This window comes from Equus caballus, chromosome 1, assembly GCF_041296265.1.
Source record: "Equus caballus isolate H_3958 breed thoroughbred chromosome 1, TB-T2T, whole genome shotgun sequence".
Classification (NCBI taxonomy): domain Eukaryota; kingdom Metazoa; phylum Chordata; class Mammalia; order Perissodactyla; family Equidae; genus Equus; species Equus caballus.
In genome coordinates, this window is record NC_091684.1 from 26,200,247 (window position 1) to 26,222,757 (window position 22,511).

The window sequence follows — 22,511 nt, forward strand, 5'->3', positions numbered from 1 at the left end:
AACTGATCTTTTTAAAAGCAAGCAAGACAATGACAAGAACATCCTGGAAACACTGACACTTATGAGCTCACCAAATCAAGAGGAGCCAATGAAGCATGCAGCAAAGGAATGGTCAGGAAGATAGAAAGAAAAACGGAAGAAACTCACAGTGGTCAAGGAAGGACAGAGTCTGGAAGGAAGTAGACAACAGTGGGGACATCTGCTGGAGTCAGGTAGAATGAGGACTGAAAAGACAGCCCAGGGTCTGGCCATTAGGAGGTATCATGATCACAGTCCAGGGAGAAATGGTGCAGAGACCACACTGAGTGCCTTTACAGGGGGTTTGAAGGTGAGGGAGCACATTGATTATAAATAATTTCATACAACTTGGCAATGAAGAAAAGGAGACAAATAGGAAAGTCACTTGAGTGGAAAGAACAGTTTTGTTTCCATTTTTCCTTTCTTTTGCAAGATGGAAGAGAATTAACGATATTTTTAGGTGGAAGGGAATAACGAGTTTGAAGATACTGGACCGAGAAAGTAAGTGATGAAGCAAAGGTCCTAAAAGGTGGGAAGAGACAGCATTAAAAAGGCAAGTGGAAATTTAAGTTCACTAAGAAGGTACAACTAGTCCTCTAACACAGCAGAGAAATATGGGGAAAAAGAGAAAACTCTGGGGGAAGATGGGCAAAGGGCAGTAAGGTACATTTATGTGTTACAGCCTCTTTTTTTGGTGAGACAGAAGGCTCAGTAATTGCTGCAAGTAAGGGACAGGGAAGAACAGGGACCAAGGTGACTAGAAAAAGTGTGGTCAAAATTTGGAGGAGCCCACATAAGCAACAGGAAGGGGGGCCATTAGGGAAAAACACTATGTGGCAAGAGCAAGGCCTCTTTAGCTAACCAAATAAGAGGAGTGGAAAGGAGCAGGTTGTGGCAAGCGCTGGGCTATTGTGACTCTCTCTCTCTTTTTTAATTTTTTATTTAAAGATTGGCACCTGAGCTAACATCTGTTGCCAATGTTCTTCTTCTTTTTTCTTCTTCTCCCCAAAGCCCCACAGTACATAGTTGTATATTCTAGTTGTAGGTCCTTCTGGTTGTGCTACATGGGATGCTGCCTCAGCGTGGCTTGATGAGTGGTGCCAGGTCCATGTCCAGGATCTGAACCAGCAAAACCCTGGGCCACTGAAGCAGAGCACTCAAACTTAACCATGCAGCCATGGGGCTGGCTCCTATTGTGACTCTCTTCAAGAAAGGAGTGACACGCAGTGGGTGCCTATCAAATAAATGGTAACAATGATAACAAATCCAAGTAGGTCTCTGGATGTAATGATCCAAACATGATGTGGCAAATCCACCACCCAATACCAGCTCTGTTCCTGGCAACAAAAAAGTAGGCTTTTGTGGCCAGTGAGATGGCAGACCCAACCTGTCCCTAATTTATCTCTAGCTCTTCCAAGACCGGCTCTTTCAACCTCAAAACCCAGATCCTTCTCCTCCCGTCCATATCCACCTCCTCAAGTCCACTGTTTCCACTTTGCCACATGTCTAGAATAAGTCCTCCTACCTTGAACATTAAATAAAGGATAGCCAAGGAATTGATGTTCACAGGGAAAGATTTCAGAAGGACGGGATGGAGGGAGGGGCCGCTTCTTAGTATTAATGCAGATCTTTTGTGCAACACGGTCACAAAATGTCAGCCATGGATTGTTCCACCGGATGAGCCCATGAATGAATATTAGTTTTTAAAAACCCTCTCTAAGTATTAGATTTTTATAAAGCACAATGTTTACCCAGGGGACCATCCATAACAGCAGTTAAACAGAGACACTCTAATTCATTGTGTTCCTAGGGTCTTGGGAAATAGAAATCCTTTAAGTACCTTTACTCTGCTTCACAGGAGCTACTTTTCAAAGTTTAAATTGCTTACATTTCATACTACTCACTTCCTAAATTCCGTTTATAAATCAAAGTAGATTTTGAGCAATTTGATGGGAGTGAAATGGATTAAGAAAGAACAAACATCAAATATATATATTTGGTCATTTGAGTTTATTGGATTCTTCTTTCTTTTTTCTTCTAAACTCTTTCATGAAGATGCTCTGAGCTAGGCCTGATCTGTTCAGCTTTGGCCTGGAGATCAGATGTATTACCAGAAAGGGACATGTTGTGGCCCCCTTCTTAGAATACCAGCTTCTGACTATGACAATATCATGACTTCTGTGTTCTATCAGTGCATTGGAGTTGAGTTGGCTAACATCTGAGACCCAGGCTGAAGAAGAGTTTTTTCTAGAATAACATCTTTTCATTCATAATCATTCAACTCCATGCTCCAGAACTCACTTTGGGAATTTTATAACACTCATCTAGAAGTTTCCACCCCATCCAAATAGAATAAAAGGCTCCTAGTGCTGGAAGGGTTCTCAGAGGTCATCTTATATAGTTGGTTTCCAAACGACTTGGGATGAATACATTTTCCCCAACTATTACAGACTGATATTTTTGTAAATGCAACAAAAATCCCACAGAATGTCAAATTGCTATACAAGTTTCTAAAGACTCTCAATGGAGGTACACAACTGTCCTTATCTCATCCCAACCCCGTAGCAGTTTGTGGACTAGCACTGGTCCCTGGACTAGACTTTGAGTCACAACGATGCTGGTTCAAGCTTCTCAGTCTTCAGGTAAGGAAGCAGAATGCAGGGGAAGAAGCAATTAACCACAGACATATAATTTCTTGGCAGGAGAGCCAGGACTAGTGATGCCAGCCACAACTACTGAACCTCTTCAGACTCACTCATGTATAGATTAAGACAGAAGGAACCCACACGAAGATGCCTCGTTACCTGTCCCCTACATATTGTGATTTTGCTAAGTATGTGTGCATAGCTGACTAGATTAGGTTCCTTGTTATACACACACTATTAAGGCAAGCCTTTCAAACTCCCAGACCATGCCCTCGGTTTTACACTCACATGGCAACCTTTAATCATCCTTTATTGCTTTTACCACCATGAGCAATTACGTGTTTAATAGTCTGATTATTTCGCTACCTTCTGTTTTCCCTGATGAACTCTAAGTGCTAAGGAGGCAGAGAGCATGTTTGTTTTGCCTATCATTATATCTTGGTGCCTAGTACAGCACCTAGCTCCTAGTAGATGCTCAACACATGTTTGTTGAAAGAATTAACTAACTAGTGGAAACGTAATGCTAGGGTAGCACTCTGGGGCCACGTGCATGCATTGTGGGCGCTAGCAGCATGCCCAGGGCTGCCATCCTGAGCAGGACATCAGGACTGCTGCAGAGCTGAGCCAGGCTCCACAGGCTGACTTGCTAAGTTTTCTCCAGTGCGACTCAGCTCCTCAATGCTAGCAACTTCTCCAGGCTTATTTCTTGTGGCCTTTTGTCAATATAACAGGTAGGATTAGTCTTCCTTCCTTATCTCCCTTCCTGCCTCTTCCTACCTTCTTTCCTTTCTTCTTTTATTCTTCCCTCTAATTATTCATATATCTAATGCTGTGTAAAGCAATGTACACAGAGATCATCTGGCAGGATCTCTGCCTAGAAAAGTTTTATAACACAGTTGGGTAGAGAAACACACAAGAGCAGTTAATGAGAGAAGTCGGCAAAAATAAACATAAAGACAACATGATCTCCAGGAGTTCCCACTCCTCTGCCTGGGTTCTAAGCCCTTCACAACCTGATTGCATCTTAGCTGGCAAGGCTCACGCAGTGTGTCTCAGAAAGCCTGAACTCCTCAGAACCTCCGAAACGTCACACTTACTTCTGTCTCTGAACCTCTAGCTCCTGCTGTTGCTCTGGCTGAGATGTCCCTGCCTCTTTCTTTTGGCTTTGCTGGTCTCACCTTACCAGACCCAGCTCAAGTGTCACCACATGCAAGACCTACACTCCCCTTTGGTTCCCTATGGAACAAATTGTCCAGATCACACAGGTGAACACTTGGGCATTTGACACCTTATGATCAGGTCTCCCAGCTGAATGATAAGCTCTTTCAAGGAATGGACTGTGGCTGTTATATATTCAGTGTTCCCGTAGCGCTCCATGTGTGAAACTGGGAATGGTTCAGTGGAAATACACTACCAGACCAAAACGAGTTGGTTTTACGTCAGTTTATTGGGTCTATCCCCATCTAAAACTCATAAAAGCGAATTCAGGGTAAGAAATGCAAATAGGTGTCATTGAAAGGCATTGCACCTTATATTAGAAGCAGTTATATTTGAGCTAACATACAAAAGAGTTTTCCAGGACTCACTTTGCCACTTACAAAGTGGGGACAGTAAGGACAGCTGGGAATAATGGGGAAAATACATAATTACTAGTAACAGAAGCACCACAGACGCAATCCCGCACCACTGTCTACACAGTGATTCCAGGTGAGTGGTTGTAACTCTCTGGGCCTCAGTTTCCATACGTGTAAATGAGGGTTCTGGGTCTGTTTTCTCAAGATTCCCTTCCAGCTCTTATCATCCAGGGGTCTCTTAGAAACCAGCACGCCTCTCTCAGGTTCCCAAGGTCAATGGCTGTTGCAGAAATGGATGCTGATTTCCTCTGAGCAGCCGGAAGGAAAAGGTTCTTATTCATTACACAGTCCCATAAATCATCTGGAGTCCATAGGATGTTTAATAAGGAATCACTTAATTTAATAGTCATTTTGACATAAGGAATTGTTTTCTTAAAGCCAGAACTGGGTGTAAAACCTCAAGTGATATTTTATGGCTGCCATATAATAAAATCATTCAGCAATTAGTGATTAACGACATACAACAGTAAGTTTCTCCATGGTCACCTCCCCCGCTGCTGTTTCTCTCTGGTCTCAACCACTTCCCAGTCCAGGGATCAGACCTGGAGTGACAAGCCTCTTTTTACATCCAGGGCAGATTTCTGAGCCTAAAAGACCATCACTTCCATCAAAAGGTGTCTGGTGGAGGCTGGTGTTGTGGCGGGGCTGATGGAAGCACTTAAATAGAGACAATCCATGGCACGAGGGAACTTAAAGGTCACAGAGCTTCCTTAGACAAACCACCAAGGATGGTGTTGAGTACAGAAGAATGAAGTGTTGACTTCCTATGTTTTGCTCTTTTTATGACAGGGTAGCCCTTGCGGGGAAAAGATGAGTGAACACTGTGAGCTTGACAGTCTCCTTCCCCCCCCCCCCCCACCCCCCTGCCTATCCTTCACTGAGCTTTTAGCTCTGACTTTCCCACATTCAAAATACCTAGCAACCTCTCACTGAGCAGGGTCCCTGTTGTGGCAGCCTTCTGAGGCCTACCTTACCACAAACTCCAGAAAGTAAACTTGACAGCATGGGCTCTGAACTCACAAACAGCAGTCCCGCTATTTTCTAGTTCGCGTAATGCTTGCCACAATCCTCTGGGACAGAATACTGGTGTTAATCTCATTTTACAAATGAAGAAGCTGAGGTCCTGGCTGCCTAAGACCACATAGCCAAAATGCAGTACAACTGTGATTCAAACCGAGGCAGTCCACAGCCAACCCCACACATTAGGCCATTACACTGGTCTGCCTGCACGCTTATTAAGAAGATAATTGTAATAATGGGTGCCAGGGACCTAGCACATTGCTTGATAGACTATAAGCCCTTGGTAAATGATAACTTATTATTATCATTGCAACTTACTTATTTTACAATGTTAGGTATTACTGCATTGTTATTTTTTACTATGTTATTGAAATTCATTTCCCTCTTAGGAATAAGGACAAGGACTGGGAGTAAACCTCTCTCTCCCTGGTGTAGTGGACACAGTGGTGTGCCGTCCGGACCCTCCCTAGTCCAGGCATTCACTCCCCAGTTCGGATGGCTGACTCTCAGCTGAGTCGCTTTCTGGGAATTTTCCACAGCTGGAGACAGCCACCTCACCAAGGTCACATCCCTTCCACAGTGGCAGCCCACATCTTATGGCTAGTCCGTGTGGAGGTATGAAGGCCTTGGCTCAAGGCTGAGCACCTCTGAAGGGCCATACGGCCACACAGCTCCCAGAGGATCAGCTGCCACAACTGCACTGCGCCATCCTCTCCCCTGCCTGGTGCTGCCCGCTTCACCCCTCCAAGGGGGTGCTACTCCTGAGCGCTCCCCACAAGCCTGCTGCACACAAGCCTCTATTTGAAAGTCTGCTTACCGAGGTGACACTGCCTACAACATCCACCCACGCCTAAAAACAAAAACCAAACAAATCAACACAAAACCACTCAGGGAGCATTGTTTCAGTGTCTTTTTACATTGGGGGAAATTATACCCAAGTCCAGAGCACGGCTTTCCGCAAAGAGTGGAAATATCACGCTGAATTTGAACGCGCGTTAAAACATTTATTTGTAAAGTCTATAAATCTGTGGTCACTATAACTTGTTGATTTATTCCCAAGTGGAATTTGAGTTTTTAGATGGTATAAACACAAGAAACAACACTCTAGGTTGGGAGAAGGATTTGAATTTATTTTCTATTCTTTAACACGTCCTTTTACTTTTTTAATTGCAAAGCATACTTTCTAGAATTTCCTGGAGTTCCATCTCCTCTTTCCAGTACTCGTTGCCCCCAGTAACAGCCTTTAAAAGGCCACCTTGTCTCCAGTTCTTCCTTCTATGATTTGCCCTTCATCCCACTGCAAGAATGACCTTCCAAAAGGCCAGTCCTCAGCAGGCCCAGCCCCGAGTAGAACCCTTCAAGGGTGTACTGTCTTAACTGCAAAATCTTCAACCTGGCATTTAAAACCTCTAAGTTATCACTTAATCTTCTTTTCCAGCTTAAGGGCATCTCTTTTCCCACAAGCTTGAACTTCCTGAAAGACTGAACTATTAGCAATTTTCTAAACACGCCCAGTGCTCTCCTACTTTGCAGCTCTCCTCATGCTCCTTCCTCTGCCTGGAATGTGTGCTATTATATCACATCAGAAGACCCACGAGCACACACCCAAGCTCTGCCTGTTGAAATTGAACCCACCCTTCAAGGGTCCTCTCAAATGCCACCTCCTTCACGAAGACTTTATTGATGCCACCTCCCCTGATCCTACTATCTCAGGTTGTACCTTTCTTGTGTCACTTCACCACTGTCCTTTGCATCAGGTATTTCTCTAATTCTCTCAATTTTTCTTTGTCCCAGTGTATCAGTTAGCTTCTGCTACATATTAAACCATTTCAAAATTCAGTGGCTTGCAACAATAGTTAGTTACTTTGCTCATACATCTAGGGGCCAGCTGGGGATGGGCGTGTCTGGGCTGGGCTCCCTGGGAGGCTCTGCTCCAAGCTAGGAAGCGGGGGTGGGGCTTGGCTCCTGACAGAGGTGCCGGCTTAGATGTGCTTCATATGTTCATTATGGAGCCTGGCACGAGGGTCTACAGCCATGTGATGGCAGAAGCAAAAGAGGGCCACATCCAACCAGGTAGGCTCTTTAAAAGCTCTGCTTGTGTCATATCTGCTGAACGTGGAGAAAGCAAGTCAACCGTCACAGGGTTGAGGGAGTACCCGCATACAGTCGAAAGGCACCACAAAGTTACTTGGCAAGGGGTTTGGATATATAATTGTATTACTTAAGAGAGGGTTAAGCATTGAAACGATAGCCCACACCTACTGTCCTTTGTATCCCTTCCTATGGATACACTGTTCACAGAGTAGGGTCTCAGAACCATCCCCTGAATAGAATTCCTCAGTAAGGACATCCAAATGGACATAGATAAAATCAATAACCTCATTCACGCCACAGTGTTAATAAAAACTACAGGCATTATTTTCATAATGTCTATAATCTATACAGCGTTTTATAGTTACAAAGCATTTTAATAATGCCTTACAGCTTTCAAAGCATACTTAAATATATTATCTCATTTAGCATGGAGTGTTTGCATTTTAAAATGATGCCTGGAGGTGGCAATGTCTTCAGTGGTTGGCATTACTCTTTAACTGTGGGTATCAAGTCCTCCAAAGAAAAGGGAGGGTTTTCGGTAAGGGGTCCCAGTCTGTACCACCTAAAGCACAATACCTGGTACCCCACTAACTTGCCTCCAGGGTTTTCAAAACCACCTCCTCTGGTTTCTAAAGCCTAATGTGCAAAGGAATTACTGGGCGAGAGTGCTAAAATAGAGATTCCTGAGCCCAGGTCTAGAGATTCAGATCAAGAGTCTCAGGGTGGGGGCCAAGAATCTGCATTTTTATCAAGCACCTCAGGTCACTCCACGTTCTCCCATGACTATCATCTGAGAAACAAAATTCCCCCTATCAGAGGAGTGGACAGGATTTCCTGTCCCGCTACCACCAAACGCTGGAGATCAATACCCAGGCTGCAAGAGGATCAGACTCTCGAGATGAAAGCAGTAGACCAAACATCCAAAACCTTCTGGTTAGCCCTTTTGAATTCTACAGATGAAAATATAGAAAGCCAGAGAAATCCTGAGTGCCTGAGGGCCTGGTGGCTATTCCAGTGGCAGAAACAGAATTAGCACCCAGAAGCCCCAACTCCTACTCAAACTCATTCCACTACACCTCACAGCTCATGGGTTTTCTCTTCCTAATTTACTGAGTTTCTCTCAGCTCTAAAAAATCCTAACAAATCTCACGTTTGAAAAAAAGAAGAAAAAAAAGCAGGACTCCCCCAATTATGCAATTCATGTTTCAAATCTCCTCTTCCATGAAAGTAGAAAATAGTCAAAACCCAACTCTATTTGTTCTATTTCACTGTCATTTCTTTTCTTTCTTTTTCTTTTTTTTTTTTTTTTGTTGAGGAAGACTAGCCCTTAGCTAACATCCGTGCCCATCTTCCTCTACTTTATACGTGGGACGCCTACCACAGCATGGCGTGCCAAGCGGTGCCATATCCGCACCCGGGATCCGAACCGGCAAACCCTGGGCCGCCAAAGCAGAATGTGCGAACTTAACCGCTGTGCCACTGGGCCGGCCCCACACTGTCATTTCTTTTAATGATACATGTTAAACAGGGACAATAATGCTAAGAATGTATGAAGCAGGATCTTGAAGGTTTCATTCCCAGCGTGTCTTGGACACATGCACAGCCATCCCATTTTAAAGCGCACTACCCACCCCCCCCGCCCCCCCCGGCCCAGTGCTTTTGGCCCAGCTCCTTGGCAATTACAGCCTCTTTTGGTGCCTTTTATAGATCAGACTGCTTCTAGGGTCTGACCTTTTCAACACTTCAGCCTCCTTGCATCCATCCAAAGTGCTGAGTGGGCAGAGCCGGGATCCCCAGGGGCTCTCTCTCTCTGCCTCCATTGCAACACAATTCTGCCCAAATTAGTTGACAACTCCTCTTCAACGCTGTTAGGGGAAAAGGTTGGAGAATGTCTGAATATGACACAGCTGGCTAGCAGGAAAAGGAGAAGGGGTGGGGCGTGCTCCTCACCCGCTCACCCAGGCTATCTTTCCAAAGAGCAGATTTGAGTGGGAGACTTGAGTGGAGAGAATTGTCCTGATTTGGGGGAATTCGAGGAGAAATACCATGCATTCTTGAATTATAATTTTGTCCCTGGTTGTATTTGAAAACAAAGGGGATCAAGGTGGTAGCATATGCCAGTTGCTAGATTCAGAAATACATAAACATGTACACAGGAGGAAAAGCAATATTCTGACAGTTCAAAAAGCCTGACTGTCTAAAGGAATTTCCTGTTTTAGGCATCCCTTTGAGAACAAAACAAGCTAGGGTGTGTCTGAATGATCCTCAGTGCCATTTGCCACCAAGTAAATGAAAGAGTCCATTTCTTCCAATCCAGTCACCATAGCCTTTCATCCTCTCACACGCTCGGCTCTGTGAATTAGCACTTAACTTGCCAAAATCATGTCCATGTGAGCGTGGACGTTCATCTTCTCAACAAAACTTGGTGAGCAATGATAGAGCCAGGGTCACCAGGGAGTGTCCTCACTAACACAATGGCTTAGGTAGTTTGACAAAGACTTTAACCGTTCAAGCAGCGTCTACACTATGAACTTGGTTATTTCAGGGTGGTGGAAGCACTGAAGAAAGATACCTCATGGCTGTTATACCAGTATGCTGCTTGTGTAAAATAAAAAGGTCAGTCTAGATCAATGATTTTGTAGACATTTTTGTTTGTGTCTTTAACACACAGTCTTCAATTTTCAAAAGAAATCATATGCAGAAGCCTGATATATAAAACTAATTAAGAAGCTGAATAGTTCTGGCTGCAACAAAAATGAGAGGGCCAAGGACCTGATCACTAAGCATCCCACAGGCTCCTCTGTGTCTCAAGTAGTTTCTGGGGCAATTTGTCAGAACTCCCATAGAGCTTCCAAGAGCACTAATGGAGAAATCACTAGACCACATCATCTTTCAGGATCCTTTCCACTCTAACTTTCCCATAATTCTTTAGTGTAAATGAGAGTACTTCAATTTAGCGGCATATTCTGCCACCATCAAAATGATCCTTATGAATACTATGCACACATACAGAAAATTGTTTAGGTTAGGTGTGAATGGAAAAAAAGTAATAAATGGGGACATAATATATGTGTAATTTTGAGAGAAATTATTTTCATGTGTACAAAAATTAGAAGAGGGCAAGAAAGAATAAAAAGCATTGTACTAAAATGATTAAATCCTTAGGTTTTTTTTTGTTTTCTTTCAAATTATTTTATTGAGATCATAATGGTTTAATTTCAGGTGTAAATTGTTATTTATCAATTTGAGTAGACTTCATTGTGTTCACTACCAGTAGTCTAATTTTTGTCTGTCACTGTACATATGAAGGAGCACATATATAAATCCTTAGTTTAATTAAAATCTTTAGTGCTGTTGTATCAATTAAATTATAAATGAAAATGGATTATTTAAAATATACATCTTAAGTATGTACTTTTAAAAAGTCTACAATTCCATAATTTTTCATTGGAGAATAGAACTTGAGGTTAGGATGCTTCAGAAGATTTGAATCTGTCACGAGAAAAATCAGTAGCTTATTTATTGACAGAGAATTGCACAGAAATGCACTTGAGTATCTCAAGCCAAGTGCCAAATGTTAATAACTCTTCATAAAACATGAATATCATGTCACTCCCCTGTACAAAAGATGAACGCGCTCCATTACCCAGAGAGACGAGTCTAAACCCCTTACCTGGTATTTGAGGCCCTTCACAACCTGAATTATTTCTCACTGCCACTCAATACAAATCCTATCTTTCTAGCACAGTGGCTCTCACTGGTGGGGAGAAGGGGAGGCTATTTTGCCCCTCAGAGAACATTTGGCAATATCTGAAGCTCTGGAGACATTTCTGGTTGTCAGAACTGGAGGGGTGCTGTGGGCATTTACGGAGTAGAGACCAGGGACCCAACTAAACCTCTTAAAATACACAGGATAATTATCCAGACTCAAATGTCAAAAACGCTGAGGTTGATAAACTCTATTCTAGCAGATCTACTAATTGCTCTCTAAACATACCATCACCTCAACTTTGTTCTAATTAGTCTCCATTCCCAGGAAATCCTACCTCCCTTTACTGGCCAATTCAACTCTTCAAAATTCTTCAATCCTGTCTCCTCCAAGAAGCCTTCACTGGGCATACCAGCGTAACCTGAGCCCTTCATCCTCTGAGCAATCATAACACTTTCCTTAATATTCCTTCAGTGTTTTCCATTTCTGGCCATGGTCCCTCAGCAATCTGCATGGATCGGTCTCAACCTTTGCATCACATCTGCTAAAGCACACGTGAGCTGATACAACACCATCTTTAGTTTATGGTCTCATGAATCTTAATTTTATTAACATCAAACCAGAAATAATATTCTCTAAAAATAGTTTTAACAAGTGTAATAATACAACATATGCTGATAGCTGGAAAAAGAGACCAGAGATGCAAACACCATTAGGCAATGGAATTTGAATATGGAAAAAAAAGATTCAGATACACCCAAACTTGCTTAGTTTCAAAGAGATGCTAAGTACTATTTGCCACCAGATTAACATTTCTTCCAATTACCCTTTCATATTATAAGTCATTTTACTATTAATTTTATAGCTAATATTTATTAAGCATTTACTAAGTGCCAGACTGAGAAGAATGACATTCAGCCAGGAGGCAATGGGAGGGGATACCAACACTCCACCAGTCAAAAAGGACACTAGCTGATTAAGTACAACTGCCTAAGGTCACACAGCTATTAAGGGCAGAGCTCTCCTCCTATTTAAATCCCCAAGCCCTCCCACAGGAATAAATCCCTAGTTACATCACACACCCATTTCAAACAGGCCAGTCTGAAGAGATGCTGTGTACAAAATATCTTTACCTACAATAGCTCCAAAAGTGAAAATTCCTAGAAATAACATTTACTAGAAATGTGTAGGACTGATATGAAGAAAAGTATACAACTTTACTGAGGAACATAAAGAAATGGAATAAAAGGAGAGACTCATCATGGGGCCAAAAACAAAAGCTGAATATTGAAAAAGATTCAGTTCTCTTCAAGTGAATTTATAGCTTTGCTGCAATTCTCATCAACAGTTTAATTAGTTGTTTTATGCAAGGAGGGGAAGTAGGAGATTTTGGAACATGACAAAGTGATTCCAAATTCATTTGAATGCATAAATAAATAAGATAAGAATATTTTGAAAAACAAAAGGTTCTATCTTTTTTTGTTTTGCTATGTTTTGCAGGAGAGACTTGCCCAGCCAGGCACTGTGCTGTGTTATAAAAGATAATGAAACACAGTGTGGTCTGGCTCAGGGCACAGAGGAGAGACCAATCCAGTAGAATAAAAGCTGACAAAGGTCACCAACCTCAAGGGTCCCTAACTTTTGACCAGCGCTTCTCCTGCAGAAAACTGCCAGAAGAAATAGTCAGAAACATGGGCACAGAATTAAGTGGGAAGATGTTCATTGGATTTTATTTTCCTTAAAAACATAGAAATCCAACAAGATTAAAAGTATCAATTAATATGGATAAAATTATTAAATTCTTAAAATGATTAAATTATGATATAGTCAGAGGAAGAAATAGACAACTATTAATATGAGATTCCTGAAGCATAATACATGAGAATGCACAGCATTTTTTTATGTACATATATACCTATTATACATACTATTTCATAAAGCAGCATTACAAATCAGAAAACTTCAGCTAATATTTACATGATCACAGGTTGAGGGCACTCTTTAAACATAAAGTAATAGAAGACATTATAACAGGAAAAATTAAAAGATTTGACCAAATTTTTAAAAGTAAAAAGTATGTTAAAAATCCTAAGACAACTAAAATCCAAAGAACCAACTGGGGACAATATTTAAACAAAATGAGAGACCATATAAAAAAACTCATAATAAAGAAGAAGCAAAAACAGATGGTCACATAAAAGAAACACAATGGCCAATAAATATATGAAAACATGTCTAAACTCACCGGTCTGATAAGAAATGCAAATTAAAGCAAGGAAAATTCATTTCTGCATATTAAATTAGATTACTTTTTTAAATTAAGTTTTTATGAGGTGTAGTGAAATGATATTTTACAAGATGAATGGAAACTGGCATAAATTTTCTGGAGAACAATTTGGCATGATAATATTTATATATAATGTTTTGGTAGTCTACTGCTAAAAATTATAATAATCAGAGCTTGGACAAATAATTACTTACAGGTTTTCAAAAGAATATTCCAATGCCTTCTTTAACAGTAAAAGTTTAGAAGCAAGATCAATGTTAAATGATAAAAGAGTGATTAAATTATTATACGTCCACCAATGAGAATACAATGTAAGTAATGCAAGTTTTAAATTATGTTTAGAAAGTGCAGACAGTACAGAAAAATGTTCAAGTACATTTTAAACAGATATAAAACTTTATAAACAACACGATTTCAATTGTGATAAAAACTTAAATATGTATTTAAAATTATACCATAATAGAGAAGTCTATGAAGAAGTACTTATTTTTTTAAGTAGTGTGTTCTGAACAGTGAAATTATAGGTAATTATCCTCTTTTTATTTTCCCGCTTTTCCTTAAATGTCTACAATAAGCTTGTATTGAGTCTACAATCAGAAAAAAAGTAGTTAAATTGTGCTTGTGTCTTTTTAAAATTATTTTTGTAGTTTTGGCATTGCCTCTCCTTCTTTTCCTATAAGCCTTAGACAGTTCTGCTCCAGGACTCTTCTTAGTGAGAAGTTCTCCAGAAAGTATGCATTCCTTTCCAAGCTCTTCCTTGCCTTATACCCTGCTCCCGACGGAATTGTGTGCCTCCACTCAAATTCATACACTGAAGGCCTAATCCTCATAGTGATGCTATCTGGAGATGGGACCTTTGGGAAGTAATTAGGTTTAGTTGAAGTGGTAAGAGTGGGGTGCTTAAGATGAGATTAGTGTATTTATAAGAAGAGACACAGGAGAGCTTGCTCTTGCTCTCTACCATGTGAGGACACAGCAAGAAACTGGCCATCTACAAGCCAGGAAGAGAGCTCTCACCAGAATCCGACCATGCTGGCACCCTGATCTCGGATTTTCAGCCACCAGAAGTGTGAGAAAGTACATTTCTATTGTTTAAACCACCTAATCTAAGGGAGTTTGTTATAGCAGCCTAAGCAGACTAACACACATCTCTACCCCAAGCTGGAACAGAACACTCTTAGATACCCTCAGTGAGAAAAAGGGTGATTCCTCCTGCCTGCAACCCTGTCACCAACGAGCACTTTAATCAGCCTCCAAGCCTTCAGTTTGGAGCTTTCTCCTTGGGCTGCTCAGCTCAACATCCTTTTCTTTCTTCTCTCTAGGAATCTCCCTGACCCTCCAATTCCTATATTCCCTAGTCATGAGGCTGTTAAACACAACTCGTTACTACCAATGTATTCACTCTCCCCACATGTTCGCGTAAGGAACAATCCCAAAATGAGCAATCTGAGTTTCAGGGAGACTACAAGAGTCAAGGTGCTCTACTCTACATGGGGTCTTTCCCGACCTCATCCTCAAAGGACAAAACTGGCTGAAATCCCACCCACTGTAAGAATAATCAAATTTGTTCCCCTCTGAAAGTTTTTTAGTGAGATCCAATATCTCCAATCTGAATGAATATTTCTCATGTCCTCCTCAGAATCATCTGAGTGGGACAAGCATTTGGAAACCATGTGTCTAATTCCAGAGACACTGGACAAACTGCTAGGGAATGAAGAAAGAATGGTGTTTATGTTTGCATCTTGGAATTTTTGCTACACTGGATTAGGTGAGTGGATGTGGTTATCCATGAATTCTGTGCTCATCACACACAAATATTCTCAGATTTCCCAAGGCCGGGTCAAATATGACCCCTTCTCATCATAGTAGAGAAATCATTACATAGATAGCTACATATGTCTCCTTATTTCCCTTCCCTCATAGCACTCACATGTGCTAAGCACAATTATCATATGTGTCCAACACACATTGATTTCACCCAAAGAGGTGAGTATTCTGTCTTCCTCAGTCCACCGGCTAATTACCATATGTAGCTTTTGTGCACTGCATTTTTCTCTTAACATTGGGATAGCTCTTCCAAGGCCAAGATGCAACCAGACATACAGCATAGGCAATCCCCACCAGCAAAGCAGAACCTGGTTTCTACTTGCAAGCTGAGCTTTCACATCTCCCCTCCTGACCTTGCATGTATTATTTTGAATATAATGTATTTTTAAATTGCTGCACCATTATAAAACTGTAAGGAAAAGCTGAATTAAATATTATTTGTGGCATACCCTGGTTTGCAAAGGGCCTCTAAATCTGAGCCCTTATATGAGGTCGATGCCTAAATTCCATTACTTGAGATTGCAAATGACTGTGTTTGCAAAATTGTAGATGCACATTTAGAGGGAGCTTCAAAAATTCAGCCCATAATGTTAACTTTGTTTGAAAAGACCTTGATTTTCCAGGAAGCAATCTCAAGGCTTTTTGCCTGTAACATAACTCTATCTCTGTCGTGGATAATGCATTAATAGCCTAAGGATGACTTGGCATGTGGTTCTTAAAAATCATAGTCTAGGGTCATAACGAGTTCCTGGCTGCATATAAGGAGACCATTTTTGAAGCAAAACATAGGATACATTCCAGAACAGGCAAGATCTACAGAGTTATAAGTGAGGTAGGAGGTACAAGAAGATTCACTGCAGCCATGCGATCACAAGGTAATTCACTCCCCATTTTCACCTCCTGCTTCTCTGTGCTATGTCCTTCACACCCATAGCTACTACCAGGCTGAGATGGGTAAGTCTAGGACCCAGATACATGGGATTTTTATGCCTTAATTGAAATTAGCACATCTCTGAATGGGCATGTGCACACTTGTCTCCTGCGTGTGTACACACATACACATTTGCAATCAACAGTATTCTCAGAAAACGAAATCCTGCCATCAAAATGTAAAACAGAATAGAATAGAATAGAACAAGGTCACACAACCTCACTATAGTAAGTAAGCCTCACTCAAGCTGAGGACAGGGTTCTGAGGTCTGTTTCTTAACTATAAACCCCATAGAATCTGAGCATCAGGAGGCCAGGAATGTCAGGACATCATGATATCTCCCTACTGCAAGGATACAGCTAAACCATAGGCAAAATGCAACATCTGGGTTGATACCAATGAAGGGAAAATGGATGAAGCAGTCTAAGACAGAAGCATTTACCTTATGTTCAAAAATAAACAAGCAAAAAATAATGATTAAGGAGAAGTGTATTTGTCATCTATTCCTGTATGACAAATTACTATCAAATGTAGCAGCTAAAAACAACAAATATTTATTATCTCACTGTTTTTATGGGTCAGGAATCTGGGCACAACTGAACTGGGTGCCTCTGCCTCAAGGTCTCTCATGAGGTTTCAATCAGTGTGTTGGCCTAGGCTGCATTCTCCTATGCAGGCTTCACTGGAGAAGGATCTTCTCCCAAGCTCACTCATGTGATTATTGGCAGGATTCAGTTGTTCTTCATAGGAACTGAGCTGTTGGATTGAGGTCCTCAGTGCCTAACTTACTTTTGGCTAGAGACTTCCCTCAACCTCTTGCCACATGGGCTTCTCCATAGGGCAGCTCACAACATGACAGATTGCTTTGACCAAGCAAGCATCAAAGTGCACCTAAGATAAAAACCATTGTCTTTTTGTAACTGAATCTCTGAAGTGATATCTCATCATCTCTGTCACAATCTATTCACTAGAACCAAGTCAACTCAAAGGGATGGGACAGTGCAATGGCATAGTCTCCAGAAGACAGATCACTGGGAGCCATCTTGGAGGCTGCCTACCATAAGGAAGAAGTAAACGTAAACTACAAATAGACATATTTGTATATGTTACAGGTGGGGATAGACATTAGTACACAACTTTGATAATATTTTGAATGACAAGTATTAAAGATATTCAAAATGTGTATATTTTGATGTAATTATTCCCCTTCTAGTGGTGATTAAACCAAAAAGATGAATTACCAATTCCCCCTCCTCCACGTTCTAAGGGATGTGCACCTAAGGAACATTACACTGGTTTGCTGGGGGTGGGGTGAGAGTGAGACGGAGCGGTAAAGGGGAGGGGGTAGACCATTTTATCTAAGAGCTATGATACTTGGGGAAGAGGGTGGAAGGTGTAGGTATAAGGCGGCTCTGGAAGGAGATGTGCAGTTGGACAATAAACCTCTGTGACTGAGAACAGTTTTAGAGCCCATGGAAGAGAACAGAAATAGGAGAAAGTAACTACTGTGATGATGAGGACTTTGGAGAAACAGATATGGACAAAAGACTTTAGGAAGGCTTGCTGTGTGCTGTGTGATATAATGCTTCTCTGCAACTTTTTTCAAGAAAATGTTCCGTAAAAAGCTACATTGCTCTGAATTGCTTTTGGTGTTGAATTCAGGTCATACCATTTAAATGTGACACTCTACTGAGACTGGAAAAAACACAATCAAGTTTTTATTTTGGCTACCTAAGATGCTGGTCCAAGAAAACAGTCCCAGATATTAAAGTCATATGAATAAAATATCAATAAAACTATTATTAATGATATTAACTAATGTGAAAATTTTCAATGTCCAGTAAAAATTAAACACAGTAATAAAGTATGTAGCTTTACATAATGAAGAGTTGCATAGACAGTTAAAAATGATGGTTATAAAGATTTTATAATGACAAAATTGTTAGAACATTAAGGGGCGAAAAGGCAGATTATAAAAATTCACATGTAAGATGTTTCGGCTACATTTAAAAGAACACATGTATACCAAAGGAGACTAGGAAAAATGAGAACAAGGAAAGATTGGAAAAGAAAGATCGCAATGAAAGGACTTTTAGTGTGTTCTTTTTCCATATCATCCATTTCTCCTCTAAAAGACATTCTCCTAGGACATCCTAGGACAAACCAAGAGGGACACATTTTGCTTTTTCATTCTTCCATCCCCTCGCTCATGGCCTTTCTGAAAAAGCAGAACAGAAACTGCTGGGACAACCATCACTATTAAATCTACAGTGAGTGGGCCGTAAGCAATGTACAGTAGAGACCTGGAGCCCATTCTGACTCTCCCTATGCAGCAGCCACTCTTCAGCCTGCAACCAGGCATGATAACAGCTGGAAAGAGCAGTCTCCATGGGACCTTCTCCCTGCAACCTCTAAAGTGGGCTGATCTAGAACTTCTACTGCACCCACTGACTTCTTAAAGGGTTTCTTAGTCTCAAGACCAGTCATATTGCAATCCAAATACCCCCAAAAGGGGGATAAGAGTTAAAGTCCCTGACACCATCGTACTACTTTATCAGAACACTCTCTTGCAGCGATGGCAAGGAAAAGGAATAAAAAGACCCTGATCTTTCAGGAGAGAGAATAATTAAGGGGAAGTTAGGAAGGAACAGACACTGGAGACATTCTTTCTCTCTCCCATGACACTATACAAGCCAATATCATCAGAGACTAGAGACCCTTAGAGCCAGTTCAGTTACACAGAGAACTCAGCAAGGCCCTGGATGCCTATGACCTCATTAAAAAAGATGCCCAAGGAGGGTGAACACTGAGGGGGCACAGTGAGGGGTCCACAGAGGTAAAACTGTGAACTACAAGTATTCACACTGGATGTGCAAAGAAAACAATCTTCCCACTACAGAATGTGCCTGACTGTTACATATCTCCCAATGGAAGAGTGGAAATGCTATTCATTTGCAGCTCGGGAGGCTATTCAAAACAAAAAAACCCACACTTTTTCCCCATGATAGCTCTGCCCAAGCAGAGACCAGAAAGGGATTATGTTAGGACATTTATTCCACTTGTGTGCTCTCCCTGCAAATTATAATTGCTGAAGCTGCTGGGGTGATGAATGGGGAGCATAAGACAGATATGTTCATCTGCCTACTAACCAGGTATCAAATGAGTGAAAGGATCACATATAAAGAAGGAGTTTTCACGCCAGTTGATCCTATTCTTGGGGCATATGTTCGATGGCTGAGTCACTCTATAGTGTAAGAATCCTGGGTGACCTCTCTTGAAGGGGTTAGAACATCTGGAATGCATAAATAAAATTTTATCTCTAGATGAAGCCTTATTATTGATGTTAATAAATATTATGCCTTATGCCCTGCCTAACCCATAGGCATCGTAGTGTACTAAAGAGGAAATGGATAATAATGCTAGCACCTTACAATTCCCAGTGCACTTTCACAGCCATTACAGTGATCATCACCATAGATGAGAGAATAAATATGACGCACACACGTGGTCAGTTCTTCCTCCTGCATCCTTGGCAGAAATTACTCCTGTATCACAGTGGTCCTCCCACGCATTCCCTATAGGCTGCTATTTTCTGTCAATTGAAGATGGTATGGGAGAAGAAATCTATCTATCCCTAGACATTTGCAGGCCTCCAAATTATAGATAACAATATTTGGACAATATTACTTCCGAATCACACGTTCATTCTGTCTACATACCGTAAGATGAAAGTCTTAACACCATCTTTCATTTCAGTGTCCTGGTTTGGGGATGATTGCTCTCTCCCCGATGTTTCTCCACCATCCCCAATACCACCTCACTCTGCACTGTGTCTCCCAAAGAAGTAGTTTTAGGGCTTTTTGTTATTGATTTATTTGTTTTTACCTCTTCATAAGAATAACGACTCAACAAAGAGCAGAGGACAATAAAGTGAGTTTGAGATGTGGATTCTTGGCAGTAAATTAGACCCATTCAGTTGTTAGCAGAAGTCCATGGGCATACAGTCTCATCACGCATGGGATTCAAATGTGTGTCCCAGAAAAATGACAAATCACTTACGGGTCAGGCTCCTCAGAACTGCTAATAAATGTAGGACTTAAAGACTTATAATTTACAAATTATAAATCTGAAGTGGAGAAGTGAAATTGACAAGTGTTTAGTTGATCACATCTGGTACTTTCAATAATCTTATGAAACTGATAAGACTACTGTTCCCATTACACAGATGAGGAAACCACAGCTTAAAGAGGTCCTGTCTCAGTCAACGTTGTGCTCTACCCAGAGAAATGCACATTTTGTCTTTTCTCAAGGAGAAGTGGAGTGAATATTTCCATTCCTAACCAATACGGGCCCCAACTCTTCAACATAAGTGGTTTAAAGCCTTAGATAGCCCTGGATTCTGTCACTGGGAAAAAAGGTCTGCATACAATGAGCTCTTCCTCTGCAACCCCTGTGACACCTAAAAGAATAATCATGGCAATTATACATCAGAAACAGAGAAGTGATAATTACAAAAATGGAATTTTCAGTTACCACTTGGCTAGCCAGCACAGGCACTAACTTTTATATTTCCCCATGGGGGCATATATGAAAGAAGCACAGAGTGGAGGAGAGATGAAACACAATTATCAGAACCTGGGGATTTATTCTTTCTGCTACACAAAGGAAGAGGGTGGGCAGTCCGCAGCTGGAACATTCTCTTCTTGCTCTTTGCAAAACATAGGGAAACGCTGTCCCTCATCCACTTAATTTAATTTCCTTCAGAAACAATGACAAAGCTTATCCAGTCTATTGTACTCTCCTTCTCCATCAACTTGACTTCCTAGTCGGCCAATTGCCTTACCATCTCAAGAGTTTGTTCCAGAAATAGCAGAGGGCTTTTTTTTTCCTCCTTTTTTGAGGTACTTGTGAGTGATGGCACCCTGAGAAACTGGTCCATCTTAGCTGAACAAAAGGTTGCAGTTATATAGCTGGAATATCAGAAAAATAAATATTTCCTTTTTCTGCCTTAGTCTATTGAAAAATCTTAATAGTTCCAAATACAGACCAAATAATAACTGCAATAATAGTTGCAGACTAAGTAGTAGTTGGTCCACAAAGGGCAAAACAACTGAGGATAGTTGAGGTGTTGAGCCAAGAGCCATACTCCCAAACATTGTGAATTTTGGGTTTGTTTTATATGAAGCATATAATTAATCATATTATACACTTTGGTTTTGGCTTCCTAATCTCTATTGTTTTGGCCATCACCTCCGCTAAAATGAAAGCAAGATACAAATCAGAAACATGTCACATGATAGCAGGGAAAAGTAAAAGGTAAAATTACCCTAGACCAAGTTTACCTTGTGACAACCAAGGTAAATATGGCATGCATGTATAAAAGAACACCGATTAATAAAAACACTTTCTGATTAGGTGAGAGGCCTAATTTTCCATTTGGAACATGTATTCACTCTTACAAAAGGTTTTTCAAAATGGGCTCCACAAATTTCTGTTCTGAAGGACTTATCAGGTGTGACACGAGGAGAGGGTTCCGTAGTGAAGTAAGGTTAGGAATCAGTGACTTAAAGTTGGGCAGCCTCCTTTACTCAGGGCTTCTCCGAGTCTTAAATATTGTAACGTGGATCCTGAGTCTTCAGGATGGTAGAGCTGGATAATTATTACTTAAAACCATTTGACCATGGAAATGCTTATGAAAGGAGAAGCATTTGGGGAACTAATGTTCTTCAGAGTACATTTTATGAAATATTGCTTTTTAGAATAGGTACATAACATATACACTTTTCCTAAAAGAAGGGTGACTGGTACATAGCTAAGAGCATCTGGTCATGACCTCCTCATGCAGCTCTCTAGCTCAGTGCTTCTCAATCTTTAATTGCACATTAAATCACCAGGGACCATGTTCCCTGCAGATTCCTGCTCAGGAAGTCTTAATAGGGTGTTTGATTCTGCATTTCTAACAAGTCTCCTGGTGATGCTGATGCTGCTGGTCCGTGAACCACACTTTGAGTAGCAAAACACATGTGTCTTCAAGTGCTGAAGGTGTCCGGTATTGTCCGGAGTCCTATGCTATCTGATAATTCTTTGTCCAAGAGAGTGGTGAGTCTGCAGATGGGGCTTACCAGTAAAACCTGTTGGGTGTGATGCGTTCATGCATGAGTTGCCACCGTCTGCCAAAGTCCATGGAGCTGTAGAGCTGCAAAACAATGAAGTGAGGAGAGCATAAGCATCAAGGGGTACTGTTTAGTGTGAAAACATGTGTCACCCCCTGGAGAAGAATAGTCCAACACGCCAGAATGCCTAACACATCCAAGTAGACGTCCATATTATCCAGATAAAAGTACAT

The 22,511-nt window shown here is 41.2% G+C and overlaps 1 protein-coding gene across 1 annotated transcript in view; it reads right to left on the minus strand.

Annotated features, from left to right (window-relative positions):
• Positions 1-22,511, minus strand: part of SORCS3 (sortilin related VPS10 domain containing receptor 3) — a 566,847-nt gene that overhangs the window by 169,523 nt on the left and 374,813 nt on the right. The window contains exon 5 of the mRNA XM_001916814.6: positions 22,288-22,361. Within this exon, the coding sequence (XP_001916849.3) occupies positions 22,288-22,361 (74 nt within the window). The remainder of the gene's footprint in view (positions 1-22,287; positions 22,362-22,511) is intronic.